Raw genomic sequence first — 16951 nt, forward strand, 5'->3', positions numbered from 1 at the left:
AAGCAAAGCTAATTTCAAATAAATGTCCGCTCAGTCGTCTCTTGCGCCTGCCCTACAGATCAATGGTATAGCATGGCCATGCCTGAAGGTCGCTCCAATTACGTGACTTTCTGCATGCCTCATCGATCCTGTCCTGCTGGAATGACAACATCTGTCCGTACCAATCAGTACTGTGCTACGGCCGCAGCTGGAGCTTGCGCAGATACCCAATACAAGACCGATTATTGTGAATGTTCGGATTCTATGCAAACTCCTGTGTACGACGATGACTTTGAGGGGGCAATTGGGTGTGAGTAGTGGCGGCGCTTTCAGGTCTAGCTTTAAGCGCAGATCTTTGCTCGTAAAAATTGTTGGAGTTGGATTTGCTGCATCTAGCGACTCTTAATGTTTAATAAATCATACCTTTCTCCTCAGCTATCATCTTCGGTATACTTCTCAAACACGTCGCTATAAAATCTCCGTCCCACATCGCGGTGGCTGCGGATTTTAGTTCTTAGCTGAGACTCACCCCATGTATCGTATTTGCCTCGCAAGAAAGCCGAGTCGATGTTTGCTCCAATATCTGTTTCCACGGATGACATTTCGGTAGGAAGGTAGCTCCTTAATGTGGTCAAGGCTTCTGATTTCGTGAGACTCCCTCGAACACCCTGGAAAAAAGGTACACTGAACCTCTCAAGTGACCCAGAGAGAACTCTATGAGTTGTCGCTTTGCAAACGCCATGAGTAACCACTTCAAAAGCTTGCCCAATATTTACAACGAAGGTGTCTTGGATTACTGGAATGTCGATCCAGTCGCCATTTTTGTTAAGAGCCTGCAAGCCTTGGACATTTGGAGGGGATGCCTGTAGCAGAAATGTCCACCAGCCGGATGAATCTTTGTGAGGACCGACACCTTGGCCGGTGGAGGCGGTAGAAGGATCAGAGGATGGGTAGTGCACAAGCTTGAGACGATGTTGATCGGATAAGAATGAGAATAGCAGTTCATCTGGTATACCGAGAGCCTCGGCGACCAAAATTAAGAATCTCTCGCTCAGCTTTGTGAGTTCTTGGATGTAGTTCTCAACTTTCAGTCGGATATCCGGCTCACCCCGTGGCCACTACATCGTTGTCAAAAATCAAATTATTGTTCAAGTCCACACCTAACGGCCATGCATACCTGATTAGGCCCTTTCAATAATTCATACCGTGGCTTCCCCTCAGACCAGGTATTTGGGAGCTCCGTTGCAAATTCAAACTGCTCGCGCTGATCTTGTACCCCGGCGGTTGTTTCTGAGCCGATTTGACTGTAGCCCAAGAAATGAGGGGAGTTATGCAAAGCCACCTCCTCTTTGTGCTCCAGGTCTAGATTGAAAAGCTGAGGAAGGACTCCTTTCAGGTCGGATACGACATTTTGTGGAACCTCGTGATTCGAGACGTACAAGAACCCCACTTGGATGAGAGCCTGGTGGAGCTGCTGCAGGAGTCCCGGACGGGTCGCGGGTGAGTTGGCGAGGGAGAGATCAATGATTGGAATGGATTGGAAGTCGGAGGACATTGTTTGCTGAGGTGAGCTGGTCGCCTTGCAGTATATTCCCAGGATTTAAAGGTCATGTTGCAACGTTCCAGGTTGAATGGCGTAATTTGGCACGTTGGGCCAACCCCACACTGGCACCTGCCAGCTAACTAGTGCGGGGCACTTTTCAGTAGGGAAAGTGACAGGTATTCCCATGCTAGTAGTAGTATTAGAAATTGGACAGTAAAAGCAATACCGAAGATAATAAGCTGTCTACAAGGTGAAGAGCTAGAAATAACCTCAATCTAAGAGAAAATCTATAGAACGATCTGTATATTGTTGTTTTAGATTTCACACAGCAATACCAGCTGCATAAAGAATCAGATCAAGTAACAATGACTGCAAGAGTGTTACAAATGCATCTTGATTCTGCATGAGCGCTAATGTACGTGATGCTTCTAGGAGACATTAAACTCAAACGCATTTTCCGCCGTCAACCACCATCTCTGTACCATTGATGAAGCTACCCTCGTCGCTGGCAAGGTAGAGACACATGTTGGCAATATCGTCAGCTTCGGTCAAGCGACCCAGAGGCACATTGCCGAGGAACTTGGCGCGGTTTTCGGGTGTATCTTCCATCCCGGTGAACATGGAAAACAGGCCGGTACCAGAAAGCAAAGGAGCCACACTGTTCACGCGGATGTTGTGAGGACCGTACTCTGCAGCTAGGCCTTTGGTGGCATTTGTAACCGCGCCCTTGGAGGCATTGTACCAGACCAGACCAGGGCGTGGGCGAGCTGCACCGGTGGAGGAGATGTTGATGATCGAGCCACCACTGCCCTGCTCGATAAGACGTGGGATAACTACCGTGCTAGCCAAGTAGATACTCTTGACATTGACTTTGAACACACGCTCCCACTCATCTTCGGTGACCTCGGCGGTGGGCTGTGCCAGGGTTAGCTTTCTCCATCGTCAATCCTTTCGAGCGGGTCAATGAAGTGGGGGTTTCCAACCTTGTTGCGATAGGTAGTTCCGGCATTGTTGACCAGGATGTCCAGCTTGCCAAACTTAGAGAAGGCCAAATCTGTCACTTGTTTCCACTCCTCTGCTTGTGTAACATCCACGCGTTGGAACACCAAATTGGCGGGGTTTTGGGCAGCCACCTTCTCGCCTCCCTCTGTGTTGATATCGGCGACAATGACTTTGGCCCCCTCTTCGCCAAATCGACGGGCAATCGCAGCACCGAAACCGGATCCTCCTCCTAATAAGTAGAAATGAACATGTAAGCATGCTGGATGTTATAGGAGAAAGATTCGATGGGACACCAGTTTGGGCTTACCGGTGACAATGGCGACTTTGCCCTGCAATCTAGAACCCTGAGAAGACATATTAATGGTGAGCAGTGAGAAGAAACAAACAATTGAATTAAATTGAATTGAAACCGGAATTCAAGAACAGCTCGGTACTCGTAGCTTTAAGGGTCTCCGAGCTGCGAGGAGGGGAAGTCAGCGATCGGCATGAATTCCGTGGTTTCCCCGCAGCTGCAGCCACGCCCTTCAGGAACTCGTCCGATAAAGCCTTTATGCCTCAATAAAGTTTGGAGTTACTTGAGAAGAATTCAATGCAGGGACATAAATAGGAGAGAAAGAATCAACTAGTCCCTTCTCCAATCTTCAATGTCGAAGAAGGATTTATTGGAAGCCTGCAGGTACTACATCTCAGAACTCATATAAAGAAAAGACAGGAGTTCTATGCTTCCCATAAACTCTTTCATACGCTAGGTGTAAAGCCCTCAACTTTTACAGTCCAGTCCGAAGGGAAGTGTGGACCCTCGTCTCCATCCCAACCACCGGCCATCATGGCAGCAGCGAGCAACAAGCCCCCAGCATTGGGCATGTATGGAGTTGGGACTCGACTTCCTCCTTCGGGATATCCTGCGTCGTCAAAGGCGAATAGAGGATCCAAGAGATATGCTATGGCTTGATCCACGTCACCCAAACGTAGACTATTCATTGCCAGCATACTAAAGTCCCAACCATAGGAGTCATCTAGATCCCACTTATCCTTGATGAGTTCGGCAGTATGTTGCATGATCGTCAAGTTAAACAAAGCGTCATCCGAGGGAGGTGGAAGAAGGCCATAGATACCGGCCATGGCGGGGTGATCCTGCAATGTTGTGCTTCCATTTTTCCACATATCAGGGATTCCTTCGTAGACGGCATATGCACCATCAATAATAGGTAGCGGCGCCAGGTTATCCCTCACTGTAGACCATCCTTTGGGAGCCGAGAGACCTTGACGCTCTTTCCACTTACAGGCAATCTCTAGACCAAACCGCCAGTATGCTAGTTCGAATGCCGGATTGAGCGTCGCGTTGGGGTTCGTATTTTCACTGACAGGATACATGGGAGGTCCCAAATCGTATACCTTCGTCGTCTCGTTCCACCAAGCGTAGGATGCCATAAAGTCTGCAGAAGCGGTAATGACTTCATCCCAATCTTCGAGTGTTTTCCTATGAGGTGATTCCCTGTAGAAGTATTCCGCAAAATGCATTACATGCGGTTGCTGCCAAATAAGGAGAGCATTTATTTCGCCAGGGGCACTGCGACCCGTATCATCTGTCATTTTCCCCCACCGTGCACCCTCATATCCCTGTGCGGAAGCTCGGTCAATGCTAGATTGAAGGAATTGCTGATAGGTGCTAGGGGCACTTCGTGAAAGCAAATCTAGGTGGCCCCATCGTGCGAACTGCAAGGAGTGCCAGAGAAACATCTCAAGCTGAAGGGGTTAGTTAAATAGGTTTATCTCAGAGAGACAATTCGACGTGTCTTACATGGAATTTTCCATACCATCCATTGTTGACGAGTCCTATCGAAAGGTTAGTCAAGCTCAAAATTAGCAATAGGTTGAGCAGGTGTATCCTTTACCGGATTCTGTATCCCAAGTCAGTAAATCCCACCAGATCATCATAAGTCAAACTGGCAAAAAGGGGACACTCTTGTCAAAGCTCAACTTACCCTGCGGGGGATGATATGACGCCTCGTTGACAGCCACCAGATACTGTGAAAGAATGATCCGTCTCTGTAGCTCTCTAGCACTCGCCTTTTGTGTCTCGGAGAGATCTATAAATGCGCCGGATATCCAATAATCTGCCCACCATTTCTTTGATGCAGCAACAATAGTCTGATATTTCGGCAGAGTTTTGCGTGTATTGTCAGTAAGTGAGAAATCCGCAACGAAGTGCAGAGTATTGGTCCCGCTAGGCCGAAGAACAAACTTGTTCGATCCCTTCAATGGCGCTGAGAAAGATCCTGCTGTGTTCCAGGTGGTCTTCACCCGATTAACATTTCTGTCGATTGTATGCTTGAATGAGGCAGTATTCTGAGCAGTGTCTATGGTCACCTCGTGATTTGAGGTATCGTTCCACACACCGACGTAAGGAGCATCGAACTTGTTAGTATCAGAATAAGGAAAGTCTAAGAAGACCCCCAGTTCCCCAGAAGATATCAGGTCTGATTTGATCTCTATTCCAATAACAGCTTGGTCAGGATGACACCAGACTTGAACTGACACATCAGATTTATTGTAGCGGAACCTTGACAATATGGTCCCTTCCCATAAATCGAGATATTGAGACTTGTGGGAAAGGTGCTCTTCTGTGACACCGTCGTCAAAAAAGGAAAGACCGATCTTTGCCAAATTTAACCTCTGGGGATTTTGAATCAACCAATTGGAGATATTAGGCTCTGCAGGATTGGGCATGTCATAGTTCACGAGTCTATCATATGCCCACCAATCTACCCCAGTGAAATCTATTATTGTGAATAACAAGTGAGTACCAAGACTATCCGTTCAATTCACAAAAGCATCTTAGCATACCTGAAGGTGAGGTCTGGCCTGTGACCGTCGGCAAGCTAAAATTATGCCATGCCCACGAACTTTGAATGGCGAAAGGTGAAAACGTTTGAAGTCCAGTTATATCCGAACCAAAGGCAAAATTTCCATTGCCAACTTGCAGGGGTGTTGTCGAAGAGCTGGCATTGCGATGAGGGTTGAAAGAGCGAATGATCTCCCGTCGCTTAGAGGTATCTATAGCGGCCGAGGCACCGATCCCGCAAAGTAGAAAGAGAGCGAATGCTTGGGAGAGTAGCATTGCCAAATGCGTAGTTATGTGGCTGCAGGGTATGTTCAAACGCTTAAATTATTTTAGGTGGGCACCCGCAGTATAATGGGTCCTGATAAACTGCTGAATACCGACTTTAACTGGTGGAAATGAAGCGATGCCGGTTCTCCGCATTTCGCTCACAGATTATGCCCAAATTGGCTATGATCTGAGCCCTGGAGTGTTATACCACGCCCATCTGTCTATGAGGGGGAGGGGCCAAGCGGCCCGTGAACAGGTGGGTGGCATTCAGCCTGAATATACAATATACCCACTTCGGTTTCCTCTACTGTGCTTTTATGGCTTTCATCGCTTTGATTAGTTGTTTGCACGGCCGTTTCTCATTTGATAGATAGCCATAGCATAAGGAATCCCCCTTTCGCATCATCACGGAGCATACTAGTACCATCTCATCTCTCATTTCCCTTTCTCTCCCCAGATTATAAGATCCGGTTAGCTTTATGAGCTTTCCATTAGCTATTCACCCTGTATTGGTAGGTTACCGGGAATCTAACCAGGGAGGGATAGAACCTGAAGTCATAGCCACAGCGCAGCAAAGCGGCAAACAACCTAAAGGCTAGGCCGGCACGTATCCCAGGATTTCGCGGAGGCTGAACAGGGTACAGACCGCAACTTTGAATTTCAAGTGGCTGAGATCCATTCCAGAATGCAATTGTGGGTGTAAGCGGGCGTGACTTTGAGTTGCAGGTAACCGTTCTCTAGGTTATAAGATTTTCAAATACAAGGGAGATCCTCCTCGAGTTCCCAGGGTAATCTTCCCACCCTGGTGGCAAGTTGGTAATCACGAGCTCGTGAATTGAGAATAGCTTCGTCAAACTGATCCGCGGAGACCTGAAGGAGTTAAGGCGAGAGTAGACATGGTGATGACAAGGGGACAGGAGTGGAAGATGAGGAAGAAGAGAAGAGAAGAGAGGACCTCGGGAGTAGAGAATGCGATGTTGAAGAACTTAAGTTACAATTTTGAAAGTCACGACTGAGCGAGTATCAGTATGCCTTTGAGCCTGCCTTTTTACATTTCCCTTTCCATCTATATCTATATCTCATCACGGGACACCATGACCATACTTGGCTAGAACACTGCATCTCATCGCAACAGTACTTTATAGCATATCCATGCATATATCAATTGATAATATACCATCTACTACTATCTACTACATATACAGTACTCTCTAGCATAGCGGAATACGAGCGGGCCGGAAAAGTGGGTCAATCACACTTCCCGGTTATCCTTGATTCCAGTTCCACTTCCACTTCCCACGGACCAGACCCCTCCGGCGCAAATCGGAAAATAATCTGATCTTACGAGTACTGAGGTGGTTCAAGTGCCCATTTTTATTTACTTTCTCTTATTTTCCTCTTCTTCTACTATCGTTACCCTTGGCCCAGGTTTGTATTCCTACCGACTCCCAACTCTCTCGCTACCAGCACTCTCCTCGGAAATCGAAATCGAAATCGAAGTCGGAAAGAAAATGGAACCATCTTCCTAAATAAGCTCTCTCCTGACCAGGCTGAAGCTAGGACTAGCGCAGTGGACCGCGGGCACCTCCAACTTTCCTGGTGGGGTGCTTTTTAGTTCGGGGGCCAAAGTTTATCGGGGAAATTTTTCATCGCGTCGACTTCTTCCTCCTTTGAGTACTTCAGCCCTGTCTCCTTTGGTTTGATTTGGTGTGGTCTGTTCGCAACGAATCGATTCGTCTCTTCTTTTCTTTTGAGAGAGATGGTGCACGAACACGAGGACCTCGTCGTCGGTCGCGATGACGCCGTTACCGGTGAAGGCGATCGCAACGAGACCGCGTCGCAGGATGATGCAGCGCTGTTGGTAAGTTCATTTTTTGGTACACCATCGCCCGTTGCAGGTCGCTAACTTTGTGTGATAGCGAACAATGGGATACAAACCGGTACGTTGCTTGCCCGATGGTATAAAAGTTAAAAGGGTTGAGAATCGGCAATTCTGATTTTCATAGGTGCTGCACCGGACATACACATTGTTTGAGAACTTCGCCACAACCTTTGGTATGTAGATCTGGATCTTATGATGTGATTCATACATTTGAAGAAGCTTCCCTAACAATCGCATATAGCTGCGCTGTACTTTGTCGGCGGAGTGCGCGTGACCTTCAGCACTGGTATCGCCGCTGGTGGAAACTTGGCCTACTGGACCAGTTACCTCGTCACCATGGTTTTCACCTTCATTACTGCCGCAGTCATTGCCGAGGTGTGCTCTGCATCCCCATCCGCAGGCTCCATCTACCTTTGGGCCGCCGAAGCCGGTGGTCCTCGATTTGGCCGATTGATGGGCTTCATCGTGGCCTGGTGGAGTACCACGGCCTGGACGACCTTCTGCGCAAGCAACACCCAATCCGCCGTCAACTATATGCTCGCTGAGCTTACCGTCTTTGACGTGGACTTCCCCAAGGATACTGACGATGTCAAGTTCCGTGCCGTCCAGTGGATTTGCACTGAGGTTTTGCTGGCCCTGGCTGCTTTACTGAACTTCATGCCGCCTCGCTACTTCAAGATCGTCTTCTGGCTCTCGGCCGGTGTCGTCATGCTCGACTTTTTCCTCAACCTCATTTGGCTCCCCATTGGTACTGCTCAGACCTGGGGTTTCCGTACCACTCACGAGGCTTTCATGACAACTTACAACGGTACTGGTGCTCCGGCTGGCTGGAACTGGTGTCTGTCCTACCTGGCCACTGCCGGTATTCTGATCGGTTTCGATGCCTCTGGCCATGTTGCCGAAGAGACCAAGAATGCCTCGATCAATGCTGCTCGTGGTATCTTCTGGAGTACTGTCGCCAGTGGATTCGGTGGTCTGGCAACGATCATCTTGTTCCTATTCTGCGCGGTATGTTACGAATTTGCTGGGTCGATCCTTTATCTCGGGTAGTTTCCAAAGATTTTTGTCTAATTTTATATCCTCACATCTAGCCTGATCCCGATACGCTGTTTGGCTTCGGTTCTCCTCAGCCATTCGTCCCCCTTTACGATGTCGTTCTTGGCAGGGGCGGTCATATCCCCATGAATATCGTCTGCGTCGTCGCCCTGTGGCTTGTAAGCGATAAACATCATCAGTCTCCCTCTCTCTCATATTCTAATCCTTGCTTGATAGAACACTGCGATTGCCATCATCGCCGCGTCTCGCCTGGTGTTTGCTGTCGCCCGTGATGGTGTACTCCCCTTCTCCGGCTGGGTCTCCAAAGTGCACAACGGTCAACCCCGGAACGCCGTCATCGTCGTCTGGGGTGTTGCTGCGCTCATTACCTGCACCATTCTCCCATCGAACGTGGCTTTCACCTCTCTCGTCTCCGCCGCCGGTGTTCCGAGCGCGGCTGCCTATGGCCTCATCTGTCTGGGCCGACTGTTGTGCACTCCGAAGCGCTTCCCCAAGCCTGCATGGAGTCTTGGTCGGTGGAGCAAGCCGTTCCAGCTCATCGGTGTGCTCTGGAATGGATGGGTTGTGGCTATTCTGTTCTCTCCCTATGCCTGGCCGGTAACTGGCGAGAACTTGAACTGTGAGATTCTCCTTTCCTTTTTTTTCTCTCTTTTGTTCCTCGTGGGGGTTCCAACTGACTCGTCTCGTTAGATGCGCCCATCATTATGGTTGGCGTAACCATTTTCGCTCTGATCTCTTACTTCATCATGCCCGAGAGTGCCTGGCTTCCCAGCGACCGCATCTCGCATTTTATTGACACCAAGGGCGCGGTTGAAACGGTGGAGGAAGTCTCCCCTCCTGCCTACAGCCACGGTGAGACTAATGAGGACCAACGGTGAAGGAGATCTCTTTTTAAATATCTGATTCCAAAATAAAGGAGACCATGAGAGGACTCAGAAGCGGAGAGGGGTGAGATGGTCCTGTGCTAATATTTTGAAAGACTACTACTATCATGTCGGCGATATGGCTGTAATTAGATGTTCTTGCTTGAGTTGGTGGGGATGTAACTTGAACAAATGTAACACAATAAACAGCAATACCTCCCCTGTCCCCTCCTACTAGAGCCATAACTTCCGGAGCCGGCACTTGTTTTCCCAGCATTGACCACCATCTCTTCTCGGCGCGAACCAAGCTGATGCAATTCGCCGTGCGGGGAAATTGAGCATCGCATGACATCGCATACCATCGGCATGGAAGTATTCGAAGAACGAGTATCGTTCTCCGCCTCATATCTCGCATAATTATTCCCTCGCCAGTAATCATCATAGATCTCTTCTCTCTCTCACGGTGTCGGTCCGCTGGAAGGGAGGAAGATGAACCGAAACGTCACGGTGGAGAACCCGGGAGATCCGACCCCATCTCCTCCACAAAACCCCGCGGGGATTAAGTGTGGCGTGAGTAATGGGCCAATCCTTTGTTCGAGAAAGCCAGGGCGCAAACGCAGGCCAAACCCAGAACCGACGCGTACCTCGAGGATTAAAGTCTTGGGGGAAGTTTGAGGTTGGAGGTTGACTCAGGTTGACTCCGATCATCGCTGGTTGCCCTTTTGGCAGAGGCAGCTCCTTCCTTTCTGCTCCGAGGTGACTCCACCTTTTCTCTCTCTCTCCTCTTTTACTCTTTCACTCTTCTTCTTCTTCTTCTCCCTCTCCTCTCCTCCTTCAATGCCCTCTTAACCCCTGGTCGCTCTTGACACCATCATGAGTGTCGCGCTGCCCTTGCGGTCGCTGGGACCTTGTCTCGTCCCCAATGTGACGCGCGCGGGGAAATCCTTATCGACGCACGGTGAGTCACATAGACTATGCTATGCATGTTCCAGTTCAGTCCAGTCCGGTTCGTTTGCTAACTTTCTTCTCTTCAAAAATACTCAGTCTCCCAGTTTCGACAGTATGGCTTTCTTTCATCTTCGAAGAAACAGAGACCCACGCTCCCTTCACCTCAATGGACTCTCTCCAAACGCTCGGCCTCAACCACCCCTCCCGACTCGGATCCTGTCGCAACCACTCCGTATAGCTCGTTGACTGTCGGTGTGCCCCGCGAGACCCACGAGAATGAACGCCGTGTCGCCATCACTCCCCAGAATGTGGCCCTGCTTCTCAAGAAGGGCTTCTCCCGGGTCCTGATCGAACGCGGCGCAGGTGAAGGTGCACAACTACTGGATGATGCCTACGAAAAGGCCGGGGCTATCCTGGTCGACCGCGATGCTGTCTACGCGGAGAGTGACATTGTCATGAAAGTTCGGAACCCCCAGGTCGATGGCCCATTCAACGAGGTCCAGGCTCTCCGTAAAGACTCTACAATCATTTCTTTCTTGTACCCAGCTCAGAATAAGTCCATTGTGGATGCTCTGGCTGCTCGGGGTGTGACTTCGTTTGCTATGGACAAAATTCCCCGAATCTCGCGAGCCCAGGTCTTCGATGCCCTGAGCTCAATGGCCAACATCGCTGGATACAAGGCTGTTCTCGAAGCGTCAAACCATTTTGGACGCTTCCTGACTGGTCAGGTTACTGCTGCTGGAAAAATTCCCCCGAGTAAGGTTCTCGTCATCGGCGCGGGTGTGGCCGGTTTGAGTGCCATTGCCTCGGCCCGGAGGATGGGGGCGATCGTTCGTGGTTTCGATACTCGTCCCGCTGTGCGCGAACAGGTTCAATCGCTTGGTGCTGAGTTCGTTGAGGTCGATTTCCAGGAAGATGGCGCTGGCCAGGGCGGTTACGCCAAGGAAATGTCTAAGGAATTTATCGAGGCCGAGATGAAGCTTTTCATGGAACAGGCTCGCGAGGTCGACATCATTATCACCACTGCACTGATCCCCGGAAAACCTGCCCCGAAACTGATCACGAAAGAGATGGTCGCAGCAATGAAACCTGGTTCGGTTATTGTTGATCTTGCCGCTGAAGCAGGTGGTAACTGCGAAGCAACAATTCCTGGTCAACTTGCAAAATACAAGGATGTCACGATTATTGGTTATACCGATCTGCCTTCTCGATTACCGACCCAGGCCTCGACTCTATATTCAAATAACATTACCAAATTGCTTTTGTCGATGGCTCCCGAGGACAAGTCTTTCGGAATTGACTTTAACGATGAGGTGGTTCGCGGATCTATCATCACCCGGGACGGCGAGGTGATTCCACCGGCTGCTCCTCCCGCACCTCCACCCGCTCCGAAGCCGGAGGCCTCGGCCGTGGCCGCGAAGAAGGAAGAGGAGCTTGCTTTGACTCCTTGGCAGAAGGTCAGTCGTGAGGTGACTACCGTTACGGGAGTGATGGGGGCTACCCTGGCTCTCGGAAAGGCTACCGGTCCCGCTTTCATGAGTAACATGATGACATTCGGTCTCTCTGGTCTTGTTGGTTACCGCGCTGTATGGGGCGTAGCTCCAGCCCTACACTCACCTCTGATGAGTGTGACCAATGCGATCTCCGGTATGGTTGGTATCGGCGGACTATTTATCATGGGTGGTGGCTTTGTTCCAACCACCATTCCGGAATACCTTGGTGCAGCTTCGGTGCTTCTGGCTTTCGTCAATGTATCGGGAGGTTTTGTGGTCAGCAAGCGCATGCTGGACATGTTCAAGCGACCCACTGATCCACCGGAATATCCCTGGTTGTATGCTGTCCCAGGTCTTGTGTTTGGAGGTGGCTTTATCGCGGCTGCAAGCACAGGTATGGCTGGTATCATTCAAGCGGGTTACATTGTTAGCTCCATTCTCTGCATGAGCTCTATTTCCGCGCTCGCTTCGCAACAAACTGCTCGCCGGGGTAATATCTTCGGTATTCTTGGTGTTGTCTCCGGTATTCTTGCATCGCTGGCTGCAGTGGGCTTCGACACCGAGACTCTGGTTCAATTTGCCGGCGTTGCGGGTACTGGTGCTATCGTGGGAGGGCTTATTGGTCGTCGTATCACACCCACCGGGCTTCCCCAGACTGTAGCCGCCCTTCACTCTGTGGTCGGCCTCGCGGCTGTTCTTACCAGTATTGGCAGTGTGCTGGTCGATATTCAAGATATCACGACGCTTCACATGGTCACGGCGTATATGGGTGTTCTTATCGGCGGTGTCACATTCACCGGTTCTATTGTCGCGTTCATGAAGCTTGCTGGGCGCATGTCCTCCAGCCCGAAAATTCTTCCAGGTCGTCATGTCATTAATTCGACCCTCCTGGCTAGCAACGTCGCCACGATGGGTGCATTCTTAACCATGGCACCCGGAAGTATTGGCATTGCAGCTGCGTGTCTTGGTGGAAATACCCTGCTCAGTTTCTTGAAAGGTTATACGACAACCGCTGCCATCGGCGGTGCGGATATGCCTGTGGTCATCACTGTTCTCAACGCCTATTCCGGTTTTGCGCTCGTTGCCGAAGGTCTCATGCTCGATAACCCGCTCCTCACCAGTGTGGGATCACTGATTGGTGTTAGCGGTTCTATTCTCTCCTACATCATGTGTGTAGCCATGAATCGTTCGCTCACCAATGTTCTTTTCGGTGGCCTCTCCACCCCGACCTCGCAAACGCAGAAGAAAATCGAGGGAGAAGTCACGCAAACCAGCGTCGATGATACTGTGGAAGCTCTCTCCGGGGCTGAAAATGTGATCATCATCGTCGGTTATGGAATGGCAGTCGCCAAAGCACAGTACGCGCTCGCCGAGATCGTAAGCATCCTGCGTTCCCGCGGTGTCAAGGTTCGCTTCGCCATCCACCCGGTGGCCGGTCGTATGCCTGGTCAGTGCAACGTACTTCTGGCTGAAGCGTCCGTACCTTATGATAGTAAGTCCCACTCCGACGTCAGGTAAGACAAGACTAACCCTTTTTGCAGTTGTGCTGGAGATGGATGAGATCAACGAGGACTTTAACGATACGGACGTTACGCTAGTGATCGGGGCAAACGACACTGTCAACCCCATCGCGATGGAGCCGGACTCTTCCATCTCGGGAATGCCCGTCCTGCATGCCTGGAAGAGTAAAGAAGTGATTGTCATGAAGCGGGGCATGTCAAGTGGATACGGTACGTCCTTCATTTACTTTATATTAATACCCCGGCACATGCCGTACTGTTGAGTGTACTGTTGACTAACGACATTCCACCTCCCCAGCCGATGTCCCTAACCCGATGTTCTTCATGCCCGGAACTAGAATGCTGTTCGGTGACGCCAAGACTTCCTGCGATGCTATCAAGTCTGCCCTGGAGGCACGAAAGTAGGCAAAGCAAAGCTTGCCGAATCGAATAACCCCAACGCTTCAAGACCGTTGTCGGGTGGATTCATTTTAGCTCAGTCAACACGTAGATATGGGCTGTCATTTAGTTCCTTTATGCTCTGGCTAGCAATATCATCGCGATCCACATAGTATCTACTGTTTGCTGTACTCCGTACCTCGTGCTCGTACGTAGCTTGTACTTCTTGGCTTCGGAGGATTCCCCCGAGGTTTCACCGCAGAATAGAGTACAGTGAGTACATGGTTCTCCGAGCATGTAATGCGAAGGTGATCGACAAAGACAGAACCGTGTGGCTGGGAACATGTAAGCATGATACTCCGTACAGAAAACGAGAAGAATTATGCAATTTATTTTAATTTCCAAAAGTAGTCACTAGTTAACCATCGCTTTCCACGTGGTGTGACCTGCATTCAAATTTGGTTCGCTCGATTGCGAAATCGCAGGGCCTCAAAATTCAGACTATGAATGCCAAAGCAAATCGGAGAATTAAATCACATGCCGGCAGTGAATTTATTCAGTCATACCCTAGACATCTATTCATCTTATCTATAGCTACAGATTAAATCACAAAAAAGTCACTATGTGCTAACTAGTACTCGCCGATACCTGAATGCCGTAATAACGGACAGCAAGGAAGGAAGAAAGTTTGTGATCTGCAAAATGAAGGGCTAGTAAGCCGTTCAATTTAAACGACAACGGCGACTGGCCGAAATGGCATGGCGAGGGAGATCCAGAAAAGCAGACCGGTGATTGAGGAAATAGCGGTGACGGTGAAGAAAAAAAGACTCAAAAACAGTAGTAACCAGTATATTGTAGTAGTAGCAAATACTCCGTACTAATCAAAAGTTGAATTCAAATTCAAATCGAAGACCACCCAAGGCACAAAACAAGATAATCAAGACGCAAAAAAAAACAGACCAAAAATACCAGCCGGAGAAATCGCCAATCAAAGTAGAATAGAATCAAATCGAATCAAATGCAGATCCCAAGGCCGGAAAACAAAAGCAATTTTCCACCCATACACCACCATAGCCCCCCATTAACTAAATGGAACGACAAAATCCGCTCCATAGAAAACATTACTGAATTAATACACTTCGAAGCATAAGTATAGGTCGTAGAGTAGGATAGGGTAGATTCGAAGGGGGGGAGGGAAGGAAGGAATTATGATATGATCAAATCAAGCCTTGGTAAAAGACCTCTTTCCGAACTTCAATCCCATAAAGCCCTTCCCAGCATGAGCGGAGCTATTATGACGACCGTGTCGGCGCTGGCTTGATTTACGCACGATGCGAGGATCATACGGTGTGGGACTGAGGACGGGTTGAGTGGATGAGGCTCCGAAGTTGCTTGTGGGGGCAGTATCCATTTCGGAGCGGAGACTGCTCAGGGAGACACTGGACGACGCGGAGTGTTTCCGGGTCATCCGGCGCATCATTGGAGAGCGGTGGGCTAGGATGTTTGAGACGCTGTGCTTTGAGGAGTGGCCGTTGTTGTGGAGTGATTGGCAAGTTCCTGGTGATGAGGCTATTGAGACTGGGCTGCAGGTTCGTGTGAGTGAGGCTGCGTCTGAATAGTCTGCTATATAGCCTGGTCGAATATCTTCTCGGGAGGGAGAGCTTGGGCGGGAGTAGAATGATGGCATGCTGCTGTTACTGTTGCTGCGAACTGAGACGGGGCGGAGGTTGGGTTCTGTGGGTCGACGTTGACGGGTTGAGGGTGGTGGGAAGGGTTTGTCGGAGGCTGGTGTTCGTGGTCGTGGGCGATACATTGATTGTGGTCGTACGCGTGGTGAAGGAGGGATGTATGGGAGGACGGGTATCTCAGATACTCGTCCAATTGTGGCACCGGGCGTTATTTCGTCTTCCATGAGAGGTGTCATTGAGGGTGTGGAGCTGGTAGAGCCATTTCGCTCTGATGAGACCTTACCCTCGAGTTCTCGTGGCGATGGAAAGGCTTCTATCAGACGGGGCACTTCGAGAGTACTCTCGGTTCTCGGCATGAAGATGCGGGACTCACGATCACGAGGGTTACCCCGAGTGCGAGGCTGGTTGGGTCGTGATTTGGGAGCCTTTGAGCGTGGTCCCAAGGAGTTGATGAAAACCAGGGTTGGACGGGTTGGTGGCTCCTTCATTGTGACCTTCTTGGCCGTTTGAACCTCGGCATGTTCCACTGAGAAAATTGATGACGGGGATGCAGAGCGGGATCGAGACTTGAGATCCGGTGTTGAAGTCGGCGGCACATATATCGAAGGCTTCAAGAAGAGGCTGGAAGCGAGAGATGGCGTACTATCTGGTGAAGGAAGCTCAAGGACCATATCATCCTCGAGATCGAAGACATAGGTATTGTCTCCAAATGTAGCAGCGCTATTGCGCTTGAGAGTGTCCATGGACACCGGACGTTGGCATTTGCCTGCTGAGAGAGGATCCGGAGCCAGCAGATGCTCTTCTCTATCAGAGTCAGGGTCATCATGAGAAGCCTCATCGGCGCTCAGGTCAGAATCGAAGGTTGTGGCTCGCTGGGAGCCTACAGGCGAAGGCACAAAGTCGTGGCCACCAGCATCAGATTCGGATACATCTTCTTCATCAGACTCGTATCGTTTCTGGAGGCTCTGCCTGCTCAGACGGTGAAGACCCAACGACGATGGAGTGGACTCGTACATATTGCCAGCGGGATGAGCCAACAGGATGCTCATGCAGATATCAACTCGTCAACGAATCACAAGGCAGGGTAGATATTTCGAGAACCAGCCCGTCAAGTAATAGATAATAGCAGGAGTAACGACGACAGAAGTAGAACAGGGTAAAGAGGAAAGAATAAAAACCAGGAGATGACCAGTCCCCGGGTTTAATATGAGGCACGGGTGGAAAATGCAACGAAGATCCCGTCAAATACACGACACGGGCAGAGGAAGGTCTTTAAGGACAAAGTGGAACCAGGGTTAGACCGGATGAACAGGGGAGCCGCCCTCGATAGCATCAATCGGTACAGGTAAGTTCCTTGGAACCAACAGATAGAAGGGTTAGAGAAAAGGCGTGAAGAACCAGGTCCCACTCAAGGAATCCACCGGAGAGCCAGGGCCTTTTTTAGGAGCGCGCGCTGGATTTAAAAATAAAATACAGACACTGGAACC

At 50.0% G+C, this 16951-nt stretch overlaps 6 protein-coding genes across 6 annotated transcripts; 2 read left to right on the forward strand and 4 right to left on the reverse strand.

Moving 5' to 3' along the window:
- Nucleotides 1-410: 410 nt before the first annotated feature.
- Nucleotides 411-1534, reverse strand: N7509_006275 (isopenicillin N synthase family dioxygenase; the record flags this gene model as incomplete). Its single annotated transcript, XM_056630912.1, has 2 exons — nucleotides 411-1097; nucleotides 1157-1534. The coding sequence occupies 2 exons, from the start codon at nucleotides 1532-1534 to the stop codon at nucleotides 411-413; spliced, it is 1065 nt and encodes a 354-aa protein (XP_056490214.1).
- A 432-nt stretch (nucleotides 1535-1966) lies between these two features.
- N7509_006276 (SDR family oxidoreductase) lies at nucleotides 1967-2880 on the reverse strand (the record flags this gene model as incomplete). The annotated part of the gene is made up of 3 exons (XM_056630913.1): nucleotides 1967-2437; nucleotides 2506-2753; nucleotides 2832-2880. 3 exons carry the CDS (start codon nucleotides 2878-2880, stop codon nucleotides 1967-1969), a joined length of 768 nt encoding a protein of 255 aa, XP_056490215.1.
- A 382-nt stretch (nucleotides 2881-3262) lies between these two features.
- Nucleotides 3263-5254, reverse strand: N7509_006277 (uncharacterized protein; the record flags this gene model as incomplete). The annotated part of the gene is made up of 3 exons (XM_056630914.1): nucleotides 3263-4270; nucleotides 4326-4360; nucleotides 4510-5254. The coding sequence occupies 3 exons, from the start codon at nucleotides 5252-5254 to the stop codon at nucleotides 3263-3265; spliced, it is 1788 nt and encodes a 595-aa protein (XP_056490216.1).
- Nucleotides 5255-7395: 2141 nt separating this feature from the next.
- N7509_006278 (putative amino acid permease) lies at nucleotides 7396-9452 on the forward strand (the record flags this gene model as incomplete). The annotated part of the gene is made up of 7 exons (XM_056630915.1): nucleotides 7396-7497; nucleotides 7556-7576; nucleotides 7643-7691; nucleotides 7760-8526; nucleotides 8610-8732; nucleotides 8791-9193; nucleotides 9265-9452. 7 exons carry the CDS (start codon nucleotides 7396-7398, stop codon nucleotides 9450-9452), a joined length of 1653 nt encoding a protein of 550 aa, XP_056490217.1.
- Nucleotides 9453-10310: 858 nt separating this feature from the next.
- On the forward strand, nucleotides 10311-13803 carry N7509_006279 (putative nicotinamide nucleotide transhydrogenase; the record flags this gene model as incomplete). Its single annotated transcript, XM_056630916.1, has 4 exons — nucleotides 10311-10395; nucleotides 10482-13370; nucleotides 13420-13608; nucleotides 13697-13803. The coding sequence occupies 4 exons, from the start codon at nucleotides 10311-10313 to the stop codon at nucleotides 13801-13803; spliced, it is 3270 nt and encodes a 1089-aa protein (XP_056490218.1).
- Nucleotides 13804-14998: 1195 nt separating this feature from the next.
- N7509_006280 (uncharacterized protein) lies at nucleotides 14999-16480 on the reverse strand (the record flags this gene model as incomplete). Its single annotated transcript, XM_056630917.1, has 1 exon — nucleotides 14999-16480. One exon carries the CDS (start codon nucleotides 16478-16480, stop codon nucleotides 14999-15001), a length of 1482 nt encoding a protein of 493 aa, XP_056490219.1.
- Between the last annotated feature and the right edge of the window lie 471 nt (nucleotides 16481-16951).

The sequence above is a fragment of the Penicillium cosmopolitanum genome (genome assembly GCF_028827165.1).
Source record: "Penicillium cosmopolitanum strain IBT 29677 chromosome Unknown utg000006l:49.0-5199605.0:1.0-5204138.0, whole genome shotgun sequence".
NCBI classification, from domain to species: Eukaryota; Fungi; Ascomycota; class Eurotiomycetes; order Eurotiales; family Aspergillaceae; genus Penicillium; species Penicillium cosmopolitanum.